The following is a 21596-nucleotide window of genomic DNA, read 5'->3' on the forward strand; positions in this document are numbered from 1 at the left end:
ACTTGGGAAGGAAGTCAGACTGACCTGTGATGAGATTTAACAAACTCTTTGGGACCCTTGATTCCCAGGGGAAAAATGGCAGTGAGCCAACGCGCATTAAGGACCCAGTCAGGCAGTACGGGAAATAGGAAATTATTCAAACACAAAGATCACTAACTTGTGTGTGACCCTGTCTACCAGGCTGGGACAGGATATGAAGTGGGAAGAATCAAGTTGCAACCAAGTGCTATCTTCACAAAAGATGCTATCTCAACAATGGTCTGTTTTCCACTGACCCTATGGCTGAAGACACCCTTGCTTTTCATCTGAATACATGCATTCTAGTTCATCCAATGTTACATCAGGTAAGAGAACTACAGCTTTGCTGTGTCCTGTATCTTTGTACTCTCTCTAGCTTTCTAAACTTTACCTTCCCGTTGCCCTTAGCAAAATTGGCAGATGCTATAAAACACTGTTCAGTGGTTCATTAAACACACATCTATTATGGGATGTGAAATGATTCTGAAATACTTGTACAACCCACGCAGAAACTTACAGCTAGTGGTAAATGCCAGTAAGTGTGAAATTTCTAGATCAATATTAGGTAAGTCCGTGATATAAAACCCTGTGTTTTAGGCTAGGTGAGGCCCATGTTGGAGACCAGCCAAACAATGTTTATGGCATGACTTTCAAAACAAAACAAAACAAAACAAAAACCCAAGATTTTGTTTTAAGCCTAAGTTCCATCTAGGTATCTTTTTAACCTATACTTTTAAAGTTTCTTGGCTTTGGGATGTAGCTCAGTGGTAGAACACTTGCTTAACATGATAAATTCAATCCTCATGCTGAAGAAAACAAAAAAAGAGCTTTTTAAACTACCCAGTAATGCTTAGAAGAAGAATGGCCCCATAGGCTCAGGTGTTTGAATAGTTGGTCTCCAGCTGATAGAACTATTTGGGAATTATTAGGAGGTGTGACCTTATGGTGTGTCACTGAGGAGTGAGTTTCAAGGCATGAAAAGGCTTGTATCCTTTCCTGTGTGTGTGTCTGCTTCCAACTTGCAAATCAAGATGTAAGCTCTCAGTTCTTGCTACCATGCCTTTGCTCTTCAGTGATGGACTCTTAATCCTCGGAAACCATAAACCCCAAATTAAATGGTTTCTTTGCTAAGTGGCCTTGGTCGGGGTGTATTATCAGAGCAATAGAACAGTAAGACATACCTGTTACTTCCACCTTAGACTTGTGTTGGTTTTTTTTGTTTGTTTGTTTAAATAAAGATATAAAGTGTTGGTGGAAGGAATGGAAAAGAATTGATAAAATATGTTGACCTAAGTCATAGATCAAAATAATTCGACTTTCACTTTATTCCCTTACAGGTTGACAGAGATGGAGATCTCCTCCAGGATTTGGAGAGTAACATCAATGGGCACTAAAACTCTGGACTAGATTCGATAAAGGTAAAGGTACCAGGACTTTTATAGGAAGGAGGAGTCTATAGTATTGTACTGTGGGGTTTTTTTTCCAATATAAAAGGTATCGCTTAGCTATTGTGCCTTTCTGAGAAGCCCAGGAAGAGAACATAAATTTATGACCCATTCTGAAGAGTGCTAGGAGAGAGCTAAGGATTTCCGAATGTTATGATATTTATGCATTAAGATGGGCTAAGGTGCTTAGGGGGCAGTTATTTGAAGAACATTTTAGTGATGGTTATAACCGTTAATTATAAGAAACTAACCTTATTGATCACCTTGAACAAAACCACTCACTGTTTCAAGCATTTTTGCATATAATAACGCTTGTAAGTTTTATGGACACCCTCCCCCGCACTCATGTAAATTCCCATAAAGGTAGGAAGTTGAAGTTCAGAGCTTACCCACTTGCAGTGTCAGAGACCGGATTTGAATCCAGATGTTACCATGGTCTTTGTACCATCTATTCAGCTTCCCATAACTGAAAAGTGGGTGATGGGCTAAAGAGCCATGATACCCCAGCCTCCGTCTGAACTTATTCATAACAGACACAAGCTTTTTTTTTAATTTTTCTATACTTGCTGCAGTTCTCAGTCCTTGGGGTTCTGCTGCATATTGCCATAGACTGGGTGGTTTATAAAGAGCAAGAGTTTCTTTTTCACACTTGTGGAGGCTATAAGTCTGACCTGCATGCCTTAATGTTTGGTTTCTGGTCAGAGTACTTTTCTGGAATGTAGACTGCTTTTAGGGCTGTGTTCTCAGGACAGAGGGGACACATAAGCTGCCTGCAGTCTCTTATAAGGTCACCAATCTCATCCATGAGGTCTCTGCCCTCGTGACCTAATCACGACCCAGTTTCCGGCTATGAATGTGGAGGAAGGAAAACAGTCATTTGCAGTACTCAGCAGCAAGGAAAGATTTAGTGAATGTCTTGAAACTGAATTGCTTTGAATATAATCTTGTCTGAAAGGCTGACATTTAAGCAAAGGATTCAGCAAAGCGTAATCTATCATGGATTTTCCAAGGAAACGAACAGTAAGGACAAAGCCTTGAGACAGGACACGCCTTGGTTGCACTTGAGGAAAATCCAGGAGACTGATATGATTGTGCCTAAGTGGACAAGAAGATAGCTGACAGGAACATGCTTAGAGAGGAAACCACATATGGCCTCAGTCACGCAAGGTTAATACCAGGAACACATGACGAAAGAGTGTGACACGTCATAAGGAAAAATAAAAAACTTGTTAAAAATATGGCTTTTGGAAAACTATAACCTGCCATGCTCTGGGACCTTAGTCAACCCACTGAAGGCTTTATTTAACACGTTGACTCTACAGGGTGTTAGGTATATTCTAATTCTACATCAAGAAGAAAGTATAAATATTGCATATCATGCTTCACACGTGGCAGGGATTAAACTTCACCCTGGTCCCTGATTTCAAAATCTGGTTTTTACATGCTTGCACATTTGAAGACAGAGGTTTGTGAATGCAAGTGATCAGACAATTATTATGCATTGCTAAATGACAGGTTGTAAAAGATAGGATTAAAGTGTAAGGTGGCACCGCTATAGTACTAACTCCTTGATAGCCTGGGGCAGAAGGATGGCTTCAGTCCATGAGTTCAAAACCAGCTATGCAACATGGAATATTTTTTTTGTTTATAAAATTATATTTTACAATCCTTGTTAAATTTTCACAGGTAGATGGACTATAAGGCAATTGCCCAACAAACTGCCGAACAAGTTTTAGCTTACAATCAAGACCTATCTGGCTGGAAAGTCATTAAATCTTCAGTAAGAAAACAAGTATTTTTCAAGAGTTTATTTTTCAGTGAAAGTTTACTGTAAAGATGTTTTAAAATAATATGGGGTTTTTTTTTAGCCAAAAAAAACATAGTTTTACTTTTGGTTCTTTTGGGGGGTTTGTTTTGTTTTCTGTGTCTGACAGTTAATTTATTTCTGGATTTTATTTCCCCTTTGAGAAAAAGGTAACTGTTTCCAGCAAGACCTCTAGAATATTCCACGGAAACCTGTGAGTACATCTTCCCATTTACAGCCATCGTCGTTTTAGATTCAGTGCCATTACCAAATCTGGAAGTTAACACCACCTCATTAACTAGAACAAACTGTTTAATACTAACCAGGAAATGATGCGTGAGATCACGTGCTTTCATAAAGTAGAGTAGTCGTGGGTGGTGCAACAATTTCCAGGCATAAGTCCGGTCAGAAAGTAAATCCCTCTGCAGATTCAAGTCCTGTGTAGAGCACTTCACTCCAGAGCACAAGACCCACTTCACTCCAGAGCACACAAAAATGCCCTTCTAATCCACTAGGACAGACAAGTTCTGCCAAAGCAAACTGGCATTTCTTACCACAGAAACATTTTATGGTGTTTGTAATCCTTCACTTTTCTCTCCACCCACCAGGAAGATTCCCCCTGTCCATTTTTTCTCTTACTCATGAATGCAGATTTTTCTCCTATAAATAGCTTTAAGTGTGGTTTTGAGGATCAGACTGATTCAAACACAACTAAAGTCCTGCATACTGTAAGCGTTTTCTGTCCTTTCTTCTTGTTCTGTGTTTAGGCGTTCATTTATAGCTCCTGGCATCACACCTGTTCCCTCAGGTCACTGGATTTTGGAAACTGCTCCTTAGGAATCCTATACTTTGCACATTTGGCTGTTGTATGGTTTCGTGGTGGTTGGTTTTTGTTTGTTTGTTTTTCATCTTACTGAAGTTTACCTGTGTTTGTATCTAGGTTTTTGTAAGTTTTGTTGTTGTTGTTGTTGTTTGCTTTTTGGAGATCATCTCACTAAACCTTTCCTGCTTTAGCCTCCTGCGTGCCATTTTTAAAAAATTAACACTTAAGGATAGAATGAGTTTCTTTTATTCATTTTAATACATGCCAAGAAAGAAATTCTTTCTTTTTTTTTTTTTTTTTTTTTTTTTTGTCTAAGCAAGAGATGACCCTAATAGAGGCACTTCAAACAATAAATAGACATGCGTATACAGAGGTATACTTAAGCCCAGGCATACCAGAGAAATAAAACCTACTTAATGTTTATCTTGACACAAACTAGGATCTAGGAAGAGAGGCTGACTGAAGGGTTTTCTAGATCAGGTTGGTCTGTAGGAAGGTCAGTGGGGGCTGTCCTGATTCCTTGATCCAGAGAGATCCAGGCTGCTCTGGGCAGCGCCCTTCCTGTAGCCTGCTTTTGTCATAGAAAATTGTTCTTTCACATTTAATGACAGTTTTATTTATCACTATTACCTGAAGCACAAGTCACTATCCAATTGTTACACCACTCTGAAAACAGACTAGAAAAACAACCCTTGTTAAATATTGAGTAATTTGTAGAGTCTAGGGACCCTGGTAGTACCATGTATAATAATATGTTAACATCACTGGGAAGGGAAAGAGAAAAGAAGTAATCACGAGGAGACTGGTGATAGGTGTCAGGTTGTTAGATGGCTGCACACAGGTGTGGGAATAGTTGAAATCAAGGGGAAAATGGTGTCTAGCATGGAGACTATGTACCCAGATATCATAAACCATGCCAGCTCTGCACTTTAAGAGAAGTCACAATAAGAAGAACGAGAACAGAAAAAAAGGAACCACAAAGAAAAAGAGGAAAGGATAGAAAAGGGTTCAAACAGTAGGTGGCAATATTGTCCTGCTACACGGCCTACTGAACTGACATAGCTAAGGACCGCAGAGTGGGGTCTGGGGTTGGGTGGGGTTCCTCGATGTTATCTGAAAGGGCTGGTGAGCAACGAATACCCTTGTTCTCACGGTTAGGAGCTGCTGGTGGCACCCAAACGAAGCACTGCTTCGTTCCACACTTCACCTGGTTTGTTGTCTATTGGTATTTCTTCCTAGGAAAGATGTCTGTTCTGTTTGTTGGCATGGTTATTGACTGGCAGGAAAGGTTTTGGTGTTTAATTTGGGCAATTGCTTATAGAGCCTGGGTATTAACAGTTTGAAGTATAGCTGGGCGAGATTCTCCCAGTCCGTGGGCCGCTGTGCACCTTTCCATTGCTGTGCAGGCGAGACGCATTGTCACTGCGTGTCAACTCTTAGGGTCTTTTGCTCTGCTGCTAGGGTTCCAGTCAGCAGTCTGTCTCCTGTGCCTGTGTCCTGGAGTATTTTCCTCGGCCACTTGCAGAGTTTCATGTCTTACATGAAGGTTTTTGATCGAGTTTGAATTGATTCGTGTGCGAGGCAAGAGAGAGTCTTCTGCAGGCTATATTCTGCTTGCTGCTTTTCCAGCGCCATCTACTTAAAATTTCAAGTTTATGTTTTGACTAATTTTATTAATTTAGATTTTATCGCTCTTTGGGTAGTTTGGCTAAATGTTGGTCAATTTTATTCTTTTCAAACAACCAACTTGTGTGATTAATTCCCTGCATTGTTTTTTGGAGCAGTGAGCCTGGGCTGCTGAGTGGTTGACATTTGCTAGTGAATTTCAGGGGGTAACTTCTAGTCTCCTCTTGCACTTGGTGTGTGCATGGTGCCTGGGTTTGATCACTGTCTACTCTGGACTGTAGCAGGGGAGGAGGATTGTGAGCCTCCACTTTCAGACTAGCATGCCCTCCTCCATCACTTCGCTGAGCTCTGCTGGTTCTGCAGCACTGGCCAGGAGCACTGCGGTGCTTACTATCCTTTCCTCTGTGGTCACAAGGACAAAGCCAGCCCACGGACTTTGTTTTTTGTGAGACTGTATTTTTAGAGCAGATTAAAGAAGGGTCAATGGAATCTACATGCTTGGATGCATATAGAAGCCCCGTGTGACCAAACACGCACAGAGACAATGGTGGGTGTTTACTAGCTCCTCGAGGTCACCCTGCTGTCGCCAGTATCTCTCCCTAGACTGTGGGAATGGCCCCTGCTCTCTCTTCCTGCTCAGCTACATTGCAAAGCAAAGTCTGAGATATGATTCCGAATTTGTCGCTCCCCTGTGTAAATCCTGTAAGGATTTCTTTCGTATCTAAAATAAGACCCGAACACTTGATCCTGACCTCTAAGTCACTCTCTCGGGCCCTCATACCTATCACTTCCTGCTCTTTCTCCCCGTGTTATATCCACAAGCGGTCTGTCTTCAGATGCCCCGCACTGAACCTGCAGAGCCTTCATAATCCTTTTTTTGCTTGGCATATTTCCCCATATCTCTCAAAAGCTAATGTCAGCTCTGCTCATCCAGTTCCCAGCTTCACTGTGGCCTCTTCACAAGTTCCCTCCTGCCCACCAGGCTAAATGTCTCCCATGAACACCCAGCCCCTGTTTAACTCTTCCGCTCTTGTAACAGGTGACACTATATGGAATGTATTTTTTAACTCATTATATATGTCTCATTAGAGTATGAAGTGGTATGAACAGGAATTTGATAGGAACGAGACTAGAAATAAGTCACCCTTGTGTTTTGTGGTATACCCATAACAGAACACCACATGTCACCTAGGCACATGGTAAATACTTACTTAGTGAATATATGAGCTTTAGCTATATAAATGTAACTGCAATATAAAAGGGTAACCTATATATTTTACTAGGATTTGTGCTTCTTGTGACTAATTTGCTGCCCATAAAGGACCTTTGGTGGTTAGTTTATGAGGACTTGGTTTTATGCACCAGAAGGCACATCTTTGGTTGGAACCCCTTTCCTTCCTGCCCTCAACAGTACATTCCTCTATGTTATGTCAGGCATTACATCATACAAAATTTAATTCACTTCCCATATACAACATACAATTACTTAGAACTGTATACACTATAAATAGTGTTACCCCTTCCCATTTCAGGTGAGCACAGGCCTATAGAGTTGATGATCTCCAAGGTACCTACATATTTAATAGTGAAATAAAAACTCTCAGATGCCAGGACTTTGTATTATCTTAGTCATGATTTCTTCTGAATCCTAAAACTACCCCGTGTGTGAGTGGAATAATTATTCCAGAGAAAGCATCTACCAGAGTCCACCTCTTCTGATGTAACATCTCCTGCTTCCGTACCACGCTCTTTTCTTCCCCTATCAGTTATTACCATTCTGTGGATTATATTGATGATCACTATCAGCACATTTAATCCTTTCTTAAGCCCCTAATGGAGACAAATGAGATATTGCTACATTTTACAACTAACAGTAGTCAGAGTTTAGCGTCATACAACAAACGTAATGGATAAAGTTACGGTGACCCAGATGAAAAGCCCTACGTTAGTACAGAATTTATCCTGGTTTAGTATCTTCACAAACCGTAAATCCTAAAAGGCTCCCTATCAGGATCATGACAAGGCTGGACAGATGGCCACAGTTGGAGCACTTGCTGCTCTTCCAGCGAATCAACACGCACTGAGCACTCACATCCGGTAGGTGGCTCACAAGAGTCTTTCTGTCCCTTTTCTAAGAAAGCGCATGTCTTCTGTCTCTAAGCATTTGCATGGTGCACATAAACTCATCCAGGCACACATGCATAAACAGAGACGATAAAGGACCACTCACGCAGGATTCATGAGACAGTTTGAAAACTATCGTTTACGTGTGCTGCCTTCTACCTTACAAATAATTTATGGCATAACAGTTAAAGTTACTCAGTGGTAAGTGGTATAGCACTCTTTCAGAACTGGAATTGGGTTTAAACTAGGACGTTTCACAGATTTTTTTTCTATCTCTAATTCACAAATAAAAGTATAACAATAATGCTAACAGTTCAATATTATTATAAATAATTATAAAACAGACTTCCAGATCTCCCCAAAAGAGCTGTGACACATGACCCTCCTTGTTATCCCCCATTTCCCTGTGCTTTCTAATGTACCCACATTCACCATGCCTTCCAGCAAGGGCTTGGATTCTTTGGCTCACTGTCCACAAGGACATGAGAGTAGAAAAATAGATCCTGTGAAATACACTTAAATAGTTTACCTTTGACATCACTTGGCAAGACTATTAAAAGACGGTGTTAGTCACCATCAGTAAATAATTTCAGAAAAACTGCTTTATGAAAGGCATAATTAGGTATTATTGGGTATAGGTTAGAAACAGAAAAAGTTAAGTCTCTATCATCAGAGCTTACGATCTTGTCACGGAGAGACATGAGTTAAGGAAAGGCCAGTGTGGGGCAGTGTGACAAACTTGTGAACAAACATTCTGCACTTCAATTGTAACCGGTTCATGTCTGACCTTGTTGCATTTTGTTGCACTACATGGTGATTATTTTGATTGATTTTTCCCCAAGCTTAAAACTGAGAAACAGTCTCAGTCAGTCAGGCAGTCTCAGCCTCTCTCCCTTCCTCCCTCCTTCCCTCCCCCCACCTTCAAAATGTTCTTTCACAATGAAAGAGGTTAACCTTATATTAAGGAATCTCAGAATATCTCATAAAGGGGACTGGAACCCACTAAGCTTCTGAAGGAAACTTAATATACACAGGAAGTTGTCTGAAGGATTCCTTCTCTGAGCAAATCATGGAAGCTAGTCAGGTGCGAGCGTACATGCCTGTACTTGTAGCTTGAGCATTGGGGAGGCTGGAGAAGGAAGCGCTTCAGCTGGCAAACAGCGAAGATTAGATTTGGATCCATTTTTCTCCTGATACATTAATTTCTTGGTAGATAACAACATGCAAAATTTACAAGTTATTGTCTATAAAAATGTAATCACAGCACAGACACACCAGGGCCTAACATGTGCTGGGAAAGTTTTCTACCAATGAGCTACATCCCAAAACTATCTTTATACTTTTTGAGATAGGATTGCACTAAATTGCCCAGTCTGGTCTAGAACTCGCCTTCTGGCCTAGACAGAAATTATATATCATGATTCCCCCTACTGCTCAGCCCCAACTAGCTGAGCTCACAGGCCTGTACCACCAGGCCTGACTATAGAAGTAAACTTTGAAATTGTGACTGACTGGTTATGTAAATAAGCCGTGCTGGTTCCCAGTCTGTGGAGGGCACTGAATAAAAGTGTAAAATGCTGTAAAGAAGTCCCTTTAGAATACACATATAAAGATTTTGAAATACAAATGAATATTGTGGAGCCGGGCATGGTGGCACACGCCTTTAATCCCAGCACTCGGGAGGCAGAGGCAGGCGGATTTCTGAGTTCAAGGCCAGCCTGGTCTACAGAGTGAGTTCCAGGACAGGCAGGGCTACACAGAGAAACCCTGTCTCAAGAAAACAAACAAACAAATGAATTTTGTGCTTAGACTTAGATCTCATAACCAAGGTCTGTCTGTGTGTGTGTGTGTGTGTGTGTGTATGTATGCAAATACTCAAAAGAATCCAAAATAAAAAACATTTTTCGTCCCAAGTCTTTTAGATATGGGATACTCAATTGCTTCACTGTTCTTTGCTATTTTTAATTTCAATACCAGTATGTTTCCCGCTTAAGCTAAAACTTTAAACTTTCTTTCCTTTGGTAACCATAGATACCGCGTTGAAGGAATAATCCCAGAATCAGCAGCTCATCTCGCTGACTTCCTCTTCAAACATGATCACAGAGTCTCATGGGACAAATCATTGAAAGGGTTCAATGTGATACACAAGATTGATTCGGTAATTTTCTATTTAATAGTAAATAACTGTTTACTATGTTACTCTATTTTGATGTCTTAGCTTATTAAAAACTGAATAATAGTCTTTTTTAATGAGAGGGTTAGGGACTGAAGCAAGGCCCATTCCCATGGTAAGCAAACACTATATCACTGAATGCCCCCACACAATGTACACCACTGCTTTCATTAAAATTCAGTTTAAGCCAGATCTCACCTAGTTGGCCAGGTTGCTGTCAACCTTTGTTTTCTGAGTGATCGAATTTTAAGCATGGACCACTACACCTACCTAAAATATTATAAAAGCCTTAAAATATCAATTTTTAATAGTAATGAGTTTGATGCCAATTAGCTTTGTTCTATTTGTGAATAAGTATCATATTCCTAACATGCTAGGCTCTTGTCGATCTGTTCTTACGCCATGGGGGAATTACACTTAGCTCTCCACATGTATTACATGGAAACAAATGTAAACACGCCATGTTGAAAGGAGTCCAAAATCATACTGGAAGAATGGTGTGCACACAAGTGCAGCTGCTCAGGAGGCCAGAGGCATAGACTCCCCATGGAGCTATAGTTAGTGGGCTGTCTGATAAGTGTTCTGGGACCAGAACTTGGGTCTGCTGCAGGAGTAGTATGTGCTATGACTCACTGAACTGTCTCTCCAGCCATGGCTTTGGGGGATTCGTTGCTGCCATTTTGGATTTTAAGAAGTCCACATGGTCCCAGTGCTCACTACACTTCCCATACTGGCCTGCAACTGAAGATTCTCCTGCCTCCCTGACACTGTGACTGCAAGTATCCTGGCAGTTTAGGTTATGAACATGGCATTAGAAAGCATATACATGCCGGGCGTGGTGGCGCACGCCTTTAATCCCAGCACTCAGGAGGCAGAGGCAGGCGGATTTCTGAGTTCGAGGCCAGCCTGGTCTACAAAGTGAGTTCCAGGACAGCCAGGGCTATACAGAAAAACCCTGTCTCGAAAAACCAAAAAAAAAAAAAAAAAAAAAGAAAAGAAAGCATATACATGTCGCTATGGACCACAGGACTTCAGAAGAACTGCTAAAAATTAAAGACGGACTGCAGAGGTAGCTGCATGGGTGACAGCCATGCAATTATAAGGATCTGAGAAATATTTCCAAGAAGCCATGTTACATAGAGAGAGAGGCAGGGGTGGGGAGCAAAGTAGCAATGGTAACCCCTGCACTCCCGCAGAGGAGATGAAAAGTGAGAAGAGAAGTTCCAGAACTCATGGGCCAGCTAGCCTGTATATACCGTAACACACAACAAAGAGGATTTCAAGAGTCGACAGCCAAAGTTATCCTTTAGCCTCCACACATGCATTGTTGTAAACAACACACACACACATACACAAAGCAGAACATTTTTGAAAGACTCTGGACAAAGTAGGAGCTAATGAAAGATTTTATGGCAGCACACATACTAAAACCCATACAGAGGACATTTTTGTGACTTGCATGACATGCAAGCTCATTAAGAAGTCTATATTTTAAAATATGTACAATCCTAATGTAAATAGTCAAACAAAATGAAAAACAAGATTACATGTCTTATCTAAAGATCACCAATCCTGTAGTAATGGTTCCCGATGCAAACAACAAAAGCAAAATCTCAACAAAACATAAGAGAATTATTAGTACATTCAAAGCATTCCGTAAGGATAGAAACACCAGAAAGGATTTAAAGACAGAAACAACTCTTCAATGAAGTTCAAGAAAACAAAACAAACATCTGATTAAGACGAAGCCAATACAGGGTTTTAAACATTTCAATAAAGATATAGAAACATTAAGGCAAAGTCAAGTCATGAAGATATGAGACTAAAAGTGAATACTCAATTAAAAACCTAGACTGTATCATTCAGAAGACAGAACAGCAGAGCCTGGGGGTAAGGTAGAAAAGTTGAATCACTCAGTTGAAAAATAATATTTAAGTGTAAGTGGATGTTTGAGGTCTCCCTCAAATTATGGGCACAATAGGAGAATTCTGTGTCAAAGGCCTTGAAAATACTTTTAGTGAAGTCATAAAAGAAAATTTCCCAAGTCTAACTAAAGAGATGGCTATCAAATTCAAGAGGCATATAGAACATTAAGTAGAACCAGAAAAGAAACACCCCCTAGAGTATTACAATTAAAGCATTAAGTGCCCTGGGGCAGAGAAAGAAGTGTATTCAACACAGTGAGAAAACTCAAATTACATGCAAAGGTAGTTCTATAAGAATAACAGCTGACATTTCAGTGGAAACATTAAAGTCCAGAGGAGCAGAATCTGAAAGACCACAGATGCTAAATTAGATTAGAATGGCCAACAAAATTTTCCGTCACAATTGAAGAGGAAAAAAGGATGAAATTGGTGCGAATGGTTACGGAGCGATGGGAGCAATCTAAATGGGTCTTGGGTGGTTTGCACTCGGGGAAGCATGAGGAATCATAGAACTGAAAACACAGTCTCGAGATGGAGACAACAGGCTGGACTATGGAGGAAGAAGGAACCAAAAATGAGTTCTCACAGGATTCTGGTGAAGGTTAGACAACTAAACAGATTTTAGAAAACTCTACAACTATGGATTTTTAAATGGATGAACTTATCATATGTAAACTACAAAAACTAGCCAACACTGAGTGCTCTGGAAGGCTGAGGACTTGCTCTGGTGGCTAGCCTGGGCTTCATGGTGCATCTAGGCCAGTCTAGGCTACATATGGCAACTTTTCCTAAAATGAGCTCTAGGTCGGTGGGTAGAGATGTAGCTCAGAGCACAGCTCGGGCCTGTCATGCATCAGGCCCAGGCACTGCAAAACAAAGAGGAAAAATACTTTTGCTAGGTTTTAACTAATGTTAACATAAAAAGGAGTAGTATACAGCAATGGAGAAGTATGACTAATTTTCATGATTTGATAACACAGTATTTTTATAAACTTCTAGATCACTGGATCTTTGGATCTTTGAGTCTTTAAAATAAGCAAAAAAAAAAAAAAAGCAAACACCTTACGTGCATGTTTCTCACATTACATAATTAGGCCTCTGTAATTTTACCTGTTTTTATTAAACTTATCTTAAAGCCTAGAGAGAAAGAGATTGTAGGGAATCCCTGAAAGATAGATCCATAGGATCTGTAGAGTGCTTGTGTTCCTATTCTCAAAATACAAAATAAGACTAAATCATACCGTGATCTTTTCAATATTTGAGCAGTCAGTTTGAGAAGCAATGTGCCTCACTAAGAAAAGCACAGTTGTGAGGCTTTTTCTATCACTGTTGTGTAGCACCGATCATAGGGTCAGTTAGCACTTTAGAAATGCCTGCTCTTCTTGCCAGTCGGTAGAAAAAAAAAAATGCTACATTTGACATTAGCAGACTTAAAAAGCAGACTGGGGTCATGTGACTTGCCCAAGACTCCTAGGGCAAATATGTGAGAAGAACTAGGATTTGTCCCCAGTTCCTGTCCCTTCTAGTCAGGGTTCCATAGTCCCGCTGAAGGACATTATTTCACCTTCCTGTTCATATTTTATTATGTCACCCCCAAGGGTGTTATGTGCCTGTTGTGCAGTCCACGAATGAGGGAAAAATTGTTACTCTTAGAGACATATGTATAATACAGTGGGCAAGTGAGGTAAATATCATGAATCATGGACTAGAAGAAGAGGACGGAGTACACAGGGCAACATGAGAATAGATTAAGCAGAGGCTGTGGAAGGCAAGCTTGTGTTTTATAGCAGTCTTCTCCAAGTTAAACTCTCCCATCTTGGAGGGAAATTTCTTGAGGCATAGGATATAAAGGGGAATAATATTTTATGGCAAGATCTTTACAAGGAAGTAAAACAACAGAATATTCTAGAGGGAAGTGAGTTAAGCAACTCAAACTAGTTTCAGGAAGTCCCTGAAACTCACCAGATTCACTAGGCTCCTCCTTCCTCGTAAGTATGTGACTAGGAAAGACTGCTGAGAGCCACTCAGATAAGCAGGCAGAGAACTGCCCAACTATTTTGAAGAAACAAGGACCAGCTGAGCTTCGTGGAAGAGACAGATAAACGGAGCTACCTGGAAAGGACTCTCTCAAAACTCTGAGCTCTCCGCAGGCTGCGCAGTAAGCTCTAGGTTTACAGCTTGATGAGCTGTTGCCCTTGCTGGGGTGGCTTTGGCAGTGCAGTAGCTGTCCTGAGTTATTTCTGCTCCAGTAAGTGAGTGGCCTCTCGCCCATATTCTTGGAAGTAACCCTAATAAAACACATTGGCTCGTCAAATTGGACTTTTGCTGTATCCTTACATTGGAATGCCACGGGCTCCCTTTCTGGGATGAGCAGACCGGTATTGGTGTCTCCAGGAAAAGGCTGTCTTACAACACAGGCCAGCAGAAAGCTGAAATCACTGAAAGAGATTGGGTCCTTTTAGTGCGTATGGCTGCTGGACTCTGGGAAATCTTCCCTGAAGGCACAGAGTTGGAAGTTAAGCCATTCTAAATCCAGTTTCATCAGATGGTTTTAACACTGCTCTTTAATTTTAGACCTTATGCTATAAAGTTCCAAATCAATGTATTTTTCAGATTTATTTTACCTACCTAACATAGACAATATAGGGCTGTGTGAAAATCAGAAACCCTGTGTTCTAACTACTTTCTAGCTGTGCGTATGATCTCACCTCAGGAGGCTTGTCTTCCCCATCTACAAATAGAGTACTTGGTCTTTTTACTCTTTGCAGACTGTTTTGCACTCATATTTGTGACTCTAATGTTCTTTACCACTAAAAATGCAAGTTGACTTGGTGATACTGGCTTAACACTTTTTTAAAAACCTTATCTTTATTTTCTCAAGACAGGCTAAACATCCATGATGAAGTTCTTTGGGGAACAATACATCATTCGCATTAAGTAATTCTTGCAATCTTTATGGTTTTGATTTGTTGCAGGACACACTTATATGCCACACCATTACACAAAGTTTTGCCATGGGCTCAATTTCCCCGAGAGACTTTATCGACTTAGTACACATTAAGCACTATGAAAGGAACATGGACATTATCAGCAGTAAGTTGAAATGTTTTGCCCACGTTTTAGAATTACTATGTATCATTAAAAAATGTTTGCCTTTAATAATTAGTGTTAATAGTTTAGAAGAAACTATGTTGCAATTCATGTTTGTTCAGTGCAACCAAAAACCTTGTGTCCCATACCCAGGCCAGGTATGTCACCTACCCCCTGAGTGTCCCATACCCAGGCCAGGTATGTCACCTGCCCCCTGAGTGTCCCATACCCAGGCCAGGTATGTCACCTGCCCCCTGAGTGTCCCATACCCAGGCCAGGTATGTCACCTGCCCCCTGAGTGTCCCATACCCAGGCCAGGTATGTCACCTGCCCCCTGAGTGTCCCATACCCAGGCCAGGTATGTCACCTGCCCCCTGAGTGTCCCATACCCAGGCCAGGTATGTCACCTGCCCCCTGAGTGTCCCATACCCAGGCCAGGTATGTCACCTGCCCCCTGAGTGTCCCATACCCAGGCCAGGTATGTCACCCGCCCCCTGAGTGTCCCATACCCAGGCCAGGTATGTCACCCGCCCCCTGAGTGTCCCATACCCAGGCCAGGTATGTCACCCACCCCGAGTGTCCCATACCCAGGCCAGGTATGTCACCCACCCCCTGAGGTGCTGTTTAGGAAAGTTCCTCCTGCACTTTTGCAGGATGAACTGTGAATGAAATAGAGGAAGATGAGCGTGAGCTAAAATTTCAGTGTGTGCATTTGTAATTCTATGCAACAAAGCTAGCTTTTACATATAACTTTACACTTGGCTTATTTAAAAGAGGCATATATATTAATTCTTATACTAAGGAGTATAAAATATAAAAATATTGAATAAACAGTGCTGGATGGGTCATTCCTTAAGCATGCTTATATCTCTTCTAGGGAATGCAAGTTTTGCTATAACCCTCCCCTGCTCTGCAATAATGTGACTCTGTGAGATGCAATAATGTGACTCTGTGAGATGCAATAATGTGACTCTGGGAGATGCAAATGATCATCATTTGCTAACTTGTGTTTCTGACTCAAAGCTCACACCAGAAGAGTTTAGACTCTGAAAGCTAAAGATCATGTTAAAAGTCCTTTAACAGGGTGGTGGTGAGGACCCCAGTCTTCCTCTTGAATTTGATTTAATCTTATAATTTCTATCAGAATGCTTCCTCTCCTGTGTGCCACTCAGGGGTAGACAGTGAGGCTGTGTCATTACTTCCCATGGGATGTAATATCTTAATAGGAGATGATGCCAGTGTTCTCTTTCATGGACAAAACTTCACAGCCCTGTTACTCAAAGCCAGTTCTCTGGGTCTCACAGCAGACCACTAAAAATGGAAGTTCTCTGTCTATACATATCTTAACCATTGTTTTCAGAGTTACAGTACATAAAATGCTTTCAGAGCCTACTGTATACATCTTTGCCTTTCCAGAATTGTAGATCTATAATTTTCCATATTTTGAAAGCAAGCCATTTGAGACTTTTATTGCTAAGTCAGAAAGGAGGTAAAATAGCAGCTGTGGTTTTAGCTCAGTGACACTTCTGTTATAGTCACTTGAGACTCTAGGCTCCATCCCAGCATAGCAAAATAAGTAAAGAAATGAGAATATGTCAGGTTGGGCATGATTGAGCATGGCTTTGATCCCAGCACTTAGGAGGCAGAGGAAGGTGGATCTCTACAAACTTGAGGCTTGTCTACATAGTGAGTTCCAAGCCAACCAGGACTACATATTGAGATCCTGTCTCAAAAAATAATAAAGCATGATATAAGCTTAAACTAGCAACTAGAAATAACCATTCATTTTTTTAAGCAACAAAGCTAACTTTTCTGTAAGAAATTTCCAGTGAGTAAATTTTCAATGAATAGTCAGTTTTCTTAGTGGTTTTAAACCTCACTCTGCACCTGGCTTTGAGCTAGATACTTTGTATGTGGTCTCACTGAGGATAAAGCTGACGTTCCAGAAATTAAGCTGTGAAAACATTGATTGACATATCTAATAAGATACTAGATTTTAAAGTCCTGTATTTCTGGTTTTCAAAGTCATGCCACACTAAAGTGTCATATTTTTGGTAAACAGTTAAGTTTTTTTTAAAGGAAAGAGAATTATAACCTCCACATTTTAAAAGGAAAACTACCTTATTAGTGCTCCAGGCAATACCATCATGCCAATATACGAGTCTCTGTTTGGAAAGTGGTTCAAAAATGAAATATTCATCCAACCACATCGCCCTCTGCACCTAGGCTTCACTGTGCCTTTCGCCTAGACTTTGCTACAAGCTTTTAGGAAAATCTATATCCTCTGGTCTGACATATTCTCTCAAACTATTTTTAGAAAATATATAATTATCATCACCATGATCACAATCAGCTCCCTCTTTTCACTGCTGCACATATATCTTGCAGCATAATTAATTACCAAGGCAAATTCTCCTAAGTTTTAATTACCCTTTGAAATTAGCACATGGAATTAAGAGAAGAGGGCATTTAATGTGTCTCAGCAGACAGCTGTTTTGTGGAGAATAAAAGTACTAACCACAATCAGTGAGCCCCCGACTCAGTAATACAATCTCTCTATCCTTAGCCCTTTTGTTTCAAATCTCAGAAATAATGAAATGAAACTTTTTTTAAAGACGCTTCCTTGTATGAAAATATACAAGCATCTTTAGGAATACTAGTACAGATTTATACTAGTATTTATACTAGTACACTGTGAAACCAGTATTAACATTAAGACCAAATGCTATCTTATATCTTAAAATTATGCTTCTAGAAATAGAGGGGTTTTTTGGTTTTTTGTTTTTGTTTTTGTTTTTTTTTTTTGTCTTTGTGATTGGGTCTCACTTCAACTTTTTAAATCACAGCTAAAAGTGTGGACTTCCCAGGATATGCTCCAACTTCGACTTATATCCGTGGCTTTAATCATCCCTCTGGCTATGTGTGTTCACCTCTGAAGGAGTAAGTATTATTTTTGTTTATTTTAACAAGATTTTTAACTTCAACATATGATTTACTTCACTCACCAATAGAAATATGTACCAATATATTTTGTTGGAAGAGAAAAACTTACCCTAAGAGCAATTTTAAAAATAACTTTTTTATATTTTTGTCTTAAATATAAGAATAAAAATATGCCCAGCAGTGGTGGTGCATGGCTTTAATCCCAGCACTTGGGAGGCAGAGGCAGGTGGATTTCCAAGTTCAAGGCCAGCCTAGTCTACAGAGTGAGTTCCAGGACAGCCAGGGCTACACAGAGAAACCCTGTCTCAAAACAACAACAACAACAACAAAAAGAATAAAAATATATTCGAAGTTTCTGGGCATAATGAAACACACAAATGTTTTCCCCTAATGAATCCTCCCGTAATGTTTATATTTCTCCATGGTGAAGGATTTTTTAACCATGCATATATGAGAAGCCCTAAGTGTACCTTAGGCTGTGTGTGTGTGCGCACATGTAATAATCAAAGAAGAGGCCATGCATTTGAGAAGTGGTGGAAGCGGGGAGGACATCAGAGGAGCTAGATAGGGATAGATAATGATAAGTAGAAATGATAGAGATATGGTACTCCTTATTTTCATAAACAGTTATAAAACAAAATAAAAATTGTAATTAAAAAATAAAATAAAATTCCCTGAAAATACAGCCCGCATTTCTAAACCATGAATATTTTTATCCTGAGAGAATTATTTCCATGGGTTCACCTGCTTTATAAAATATCCACAAAATGAAACATCCAATAGGAATATTCAGATAAAAACTGCCAAAGTCAGATTAGAGGTGCTGCCAACAGGTGGTCAAAAGATAAATAGGCTCAGTAAAAGTACACATGCATTGAAGTGGAGGATATGCATAGATGCATATATATCACCACACATTTATTAATTTTAATTTATGCTGTTATTTCTTATTAAATCAATATTGATATATAAAGTGAACATAAGATTTGGGATGGTAAAATATAAATTTGTAAGAGAGAAAATGTGTTTGTAGCTTTAGTCCTGTGTTCCTAATATATTTTGTTTTATTTTATTTCATTGTCCCCTAGAAACCTGTTCTTTGCTCGTGAGAAATGGAAAAGGGAATAGATTCAAACAGGAGAGGAGGTGGGGGCACTGGGAGGAGTCGAGAGAGTGGAAAATAGAATCAGGACCTATATTATGAAAAAAGGATCTATGTTTATAATAAAAGGGAAAATTAAATATAGTTCCCTAAAAAGTGCATATATAGTAAGAACATATTATATAACTTTTTATTTCCCTGTTTATTTATTTTAAGAAGTAGATATTATATTTCTTATTAAGAACATAATTTACATATAGCAAAGTGCTGCACAAATGCCACATAAACATGATCAGATCAGGTGTGCAGAGAAAAGCAAAGGTCTGCTGTATTCTGAGGGTTGTGTATCTGCTCAAAGGATCAAATAACAAAGGGAGGAGGCGCTTAAACTACAGCTTCAATGGACACTGTGACTACTTAATATTGTATCAGGATGTCAAACTTCAATATATACTCTGACTACTTAATGTTTGATAAGGATTTGACCTCAGGCCACTCTCCATTTCCCTCCTTGAGTTATCTATCTGTCTTGTCATATGCACTGTAGAAAGTGCCAAAGAGCCTTGATTTAAGAATCTCGCCCTCTATAAACTTGCCATCTCATGAGATCAGATGAAGACTGCTTTACCTTTTGTACCTCTTCATTCACTTACAGAAACCCAGCATATTCCAAGCTAGTGATTTTTGTCCAGACAGAGATGAAAGGAAAATTGCCTGCCTCGGTAATTGAAAAGTCTATGCCTTCCAACTTAGTAAGCTTCTTCCTCAATGTGAAAGATGGCATAAAGACGTACAAAATCCCACCCATACGTGCACGGCACAGTTCGCACTCCTCTGTACACAAAAAGAAAGAAGGCCGTTCTGCCATTAAACCATAGAGATTTCAGACAGCACAGACTACTGGGAAGTGTAGTTTGTTACTGCAGAGTCCTCCTGAGCCAACGGGAATAAGTCTGTTCAGTGTCTCTAGGCATTAACCTTGTACAGAGGACTTAAAATATTTTGTCAAAATAAGAACTTCACTGGACAAGAAAAGTCAATTAAATACAGTTTTTAAGCTAACATAACATTAAATAATGTGCCATTAATACACTTTGACCATCTGAGCATGCTCTGCCTTCGGATCCTAAAGAAGGACATACAGTCAGTAGTTAGCATTAATTAGAACTTAATTAAATATTCATCTGGCAGTGATGGTAAGCACCTGAAATCCCTGCAGTGAAGAAGCTAAAACAGGACTAGCACAATGACACTAGCCTGGGCTACTCAGAGAGACCCTATGCCAATAAATAAATAAATGGGTTATAGTATACATTCTAAATTATTTTCCTTCATCTACTACTTAAATTGAGAATCATGGAAAAGGTGAACATAAAAATTCAAAGATTTCCACTAGGGAACTCAGAGTACAGCTTAGTGGTAGAATAATTGCCTAACATTTAAAGAGCCTGGATTCCATCTTTAGCATCAGAAAACAATAAGAGTTCCACTCCAGTGAACAGCCAGTGATGTTTATCTGAAGACATACACCTCTCCCCTGTGTATCAATGAGGAGGAACAAGGTGGCAAGTCACAGGCCCGGTGTCACTCTGCTTCCGTCACTGCAAGTCACTTGTCCACCGCCACCCGGAAGGGATCAGCAAGGGCAGACATGGAGCTGAACTGCCACATACACCTGCTAGGAGGGTCGTCAGTGTTCTGCTCTCTAAGGAGATAACACCACCCAGCTCTTACACTAATTACAGCCAACAGTGATGCCGCCTTCTTAAAGGGACCCTAACGTAGGATCTGGGGCCCTTCAGAAAGCAAAAGACATGTGGAATCATACTTCATAGTGACAGAGAGTCAAAGGCGCTTCAGCAGAGGACAGACACCTGCCCAACAAACGATATTGGAGCACTTGGATAGCAAGAGGCCTTCACCTAGTCATGTGCCATTCCTAACAACCATCTGTAATAATGAACTAACAATGGAACTTGAACACGCAGACATGACATCCTAGAAACTACACATAACCCACAGCTGAGCACGAGTCTTACAAAGGAAAGTGACCACAAAGTTAAGTGTGCATGCTGTGTGAGTCGCGTTGTGAGTCCCTGGGAAGGAGATGAAAAGACAGGTGGGGAAATATGTGCAAGACATTTCTGACAAAGAACTCTTTCCTAAAATATACAAGGAGCTTTCAAAACATATAATGTAAAAACAATCCAGTTAAAAAGTAGCCAAGGCCAATGCACTGAAAGGGAATCTGTAATTAAAAGCAACATTAGCCATTAGGTAAATTCAAGTAACATTCAAGCTGAGGTGTCAGCACACTTTCCAGAGTGGCAGAAAGTTTTAAAACAGTGATAGGATTGAGCGCTGTCACACAGAGAAACTGGGTCACATTTCAGGCAGAAGGGAATAAACGCTCCCGTTCCCACAGCCTTCAGCCTTCCTCAGCTCAAGGCTGCTCCACTGGAGAAGTGAGCACTGGCAGCTCTCAGCCTCTCTCTCACCAGGGGTATCAGGCTAACAGGAAAG

At 40.3% G+C, this 21596-nt stretch overlaps 1 protein-coding gene across 3 annotated transcripts in view; it reads left to right on the forward strand.

Annotated features, from left to right (window-relative positions):
- Stard6 (StAR related lipid transfer domain containing 6) overlaps positions 1 to 20356 on the forward strand; it is a 20888-nt gene extending 532 nt beyond the window's left edge. For all 3 annotated transcript variants that reach the window (XM_021150404.3, XM_021150403.2, XM_021150405.2), the window contains exons 2-9: positions 181 to 344; positions 1356 to 1436; positions 3150 to 3243; positions 3432 to 3481; positions 9872 to 9998; positions 14914 to 15031; positions 17875 to 17968; positions 19729 to 20356. In XM_021150404.3, coding sequence (XP_021006063.1) covers positions 3154 to 3243; positions 3432 to 3481; positions 9872 to 9998; positions 14914 to 15031; positions 17875 to 17968; positions 19729 to 19951 — 702 coding nt within the window. In that variant the 5' untranslated portion in view covers positions 181 to 344; positions 1356 to 1436; positions 3150 to 3153 and the 3' untranslated portion in view covers positions 19952 to 20356. The remainder of the gene's footprint in view (positions 1 to 180; positions 345 to 1355; positions 1437 to 3149; positions 3244 to 3431; positions 3482 to 9871; positions 9999 to 14913; positions 15032 to 17874; positions 17969 to 19728) is intronic.
- The last annotated feature ends 1240 nt before the right edge of the window (positions 20357 to 21596 follow it).

This window comes from Mus caroli, unplaced genomic scaffold, assembly GCF_978045245.1.
Source record: "Mus caroli unplaced genomic scaffold, Mus_caroli_1 scaffold_19, whole genome shotgun sequence".
Taxonomy (NCBI): domain Eukaryota; kingdom Metazoa; phylum Chordata; class Mammalia; order Rodentia; family Muridae; genus Mus; species Mus caroli.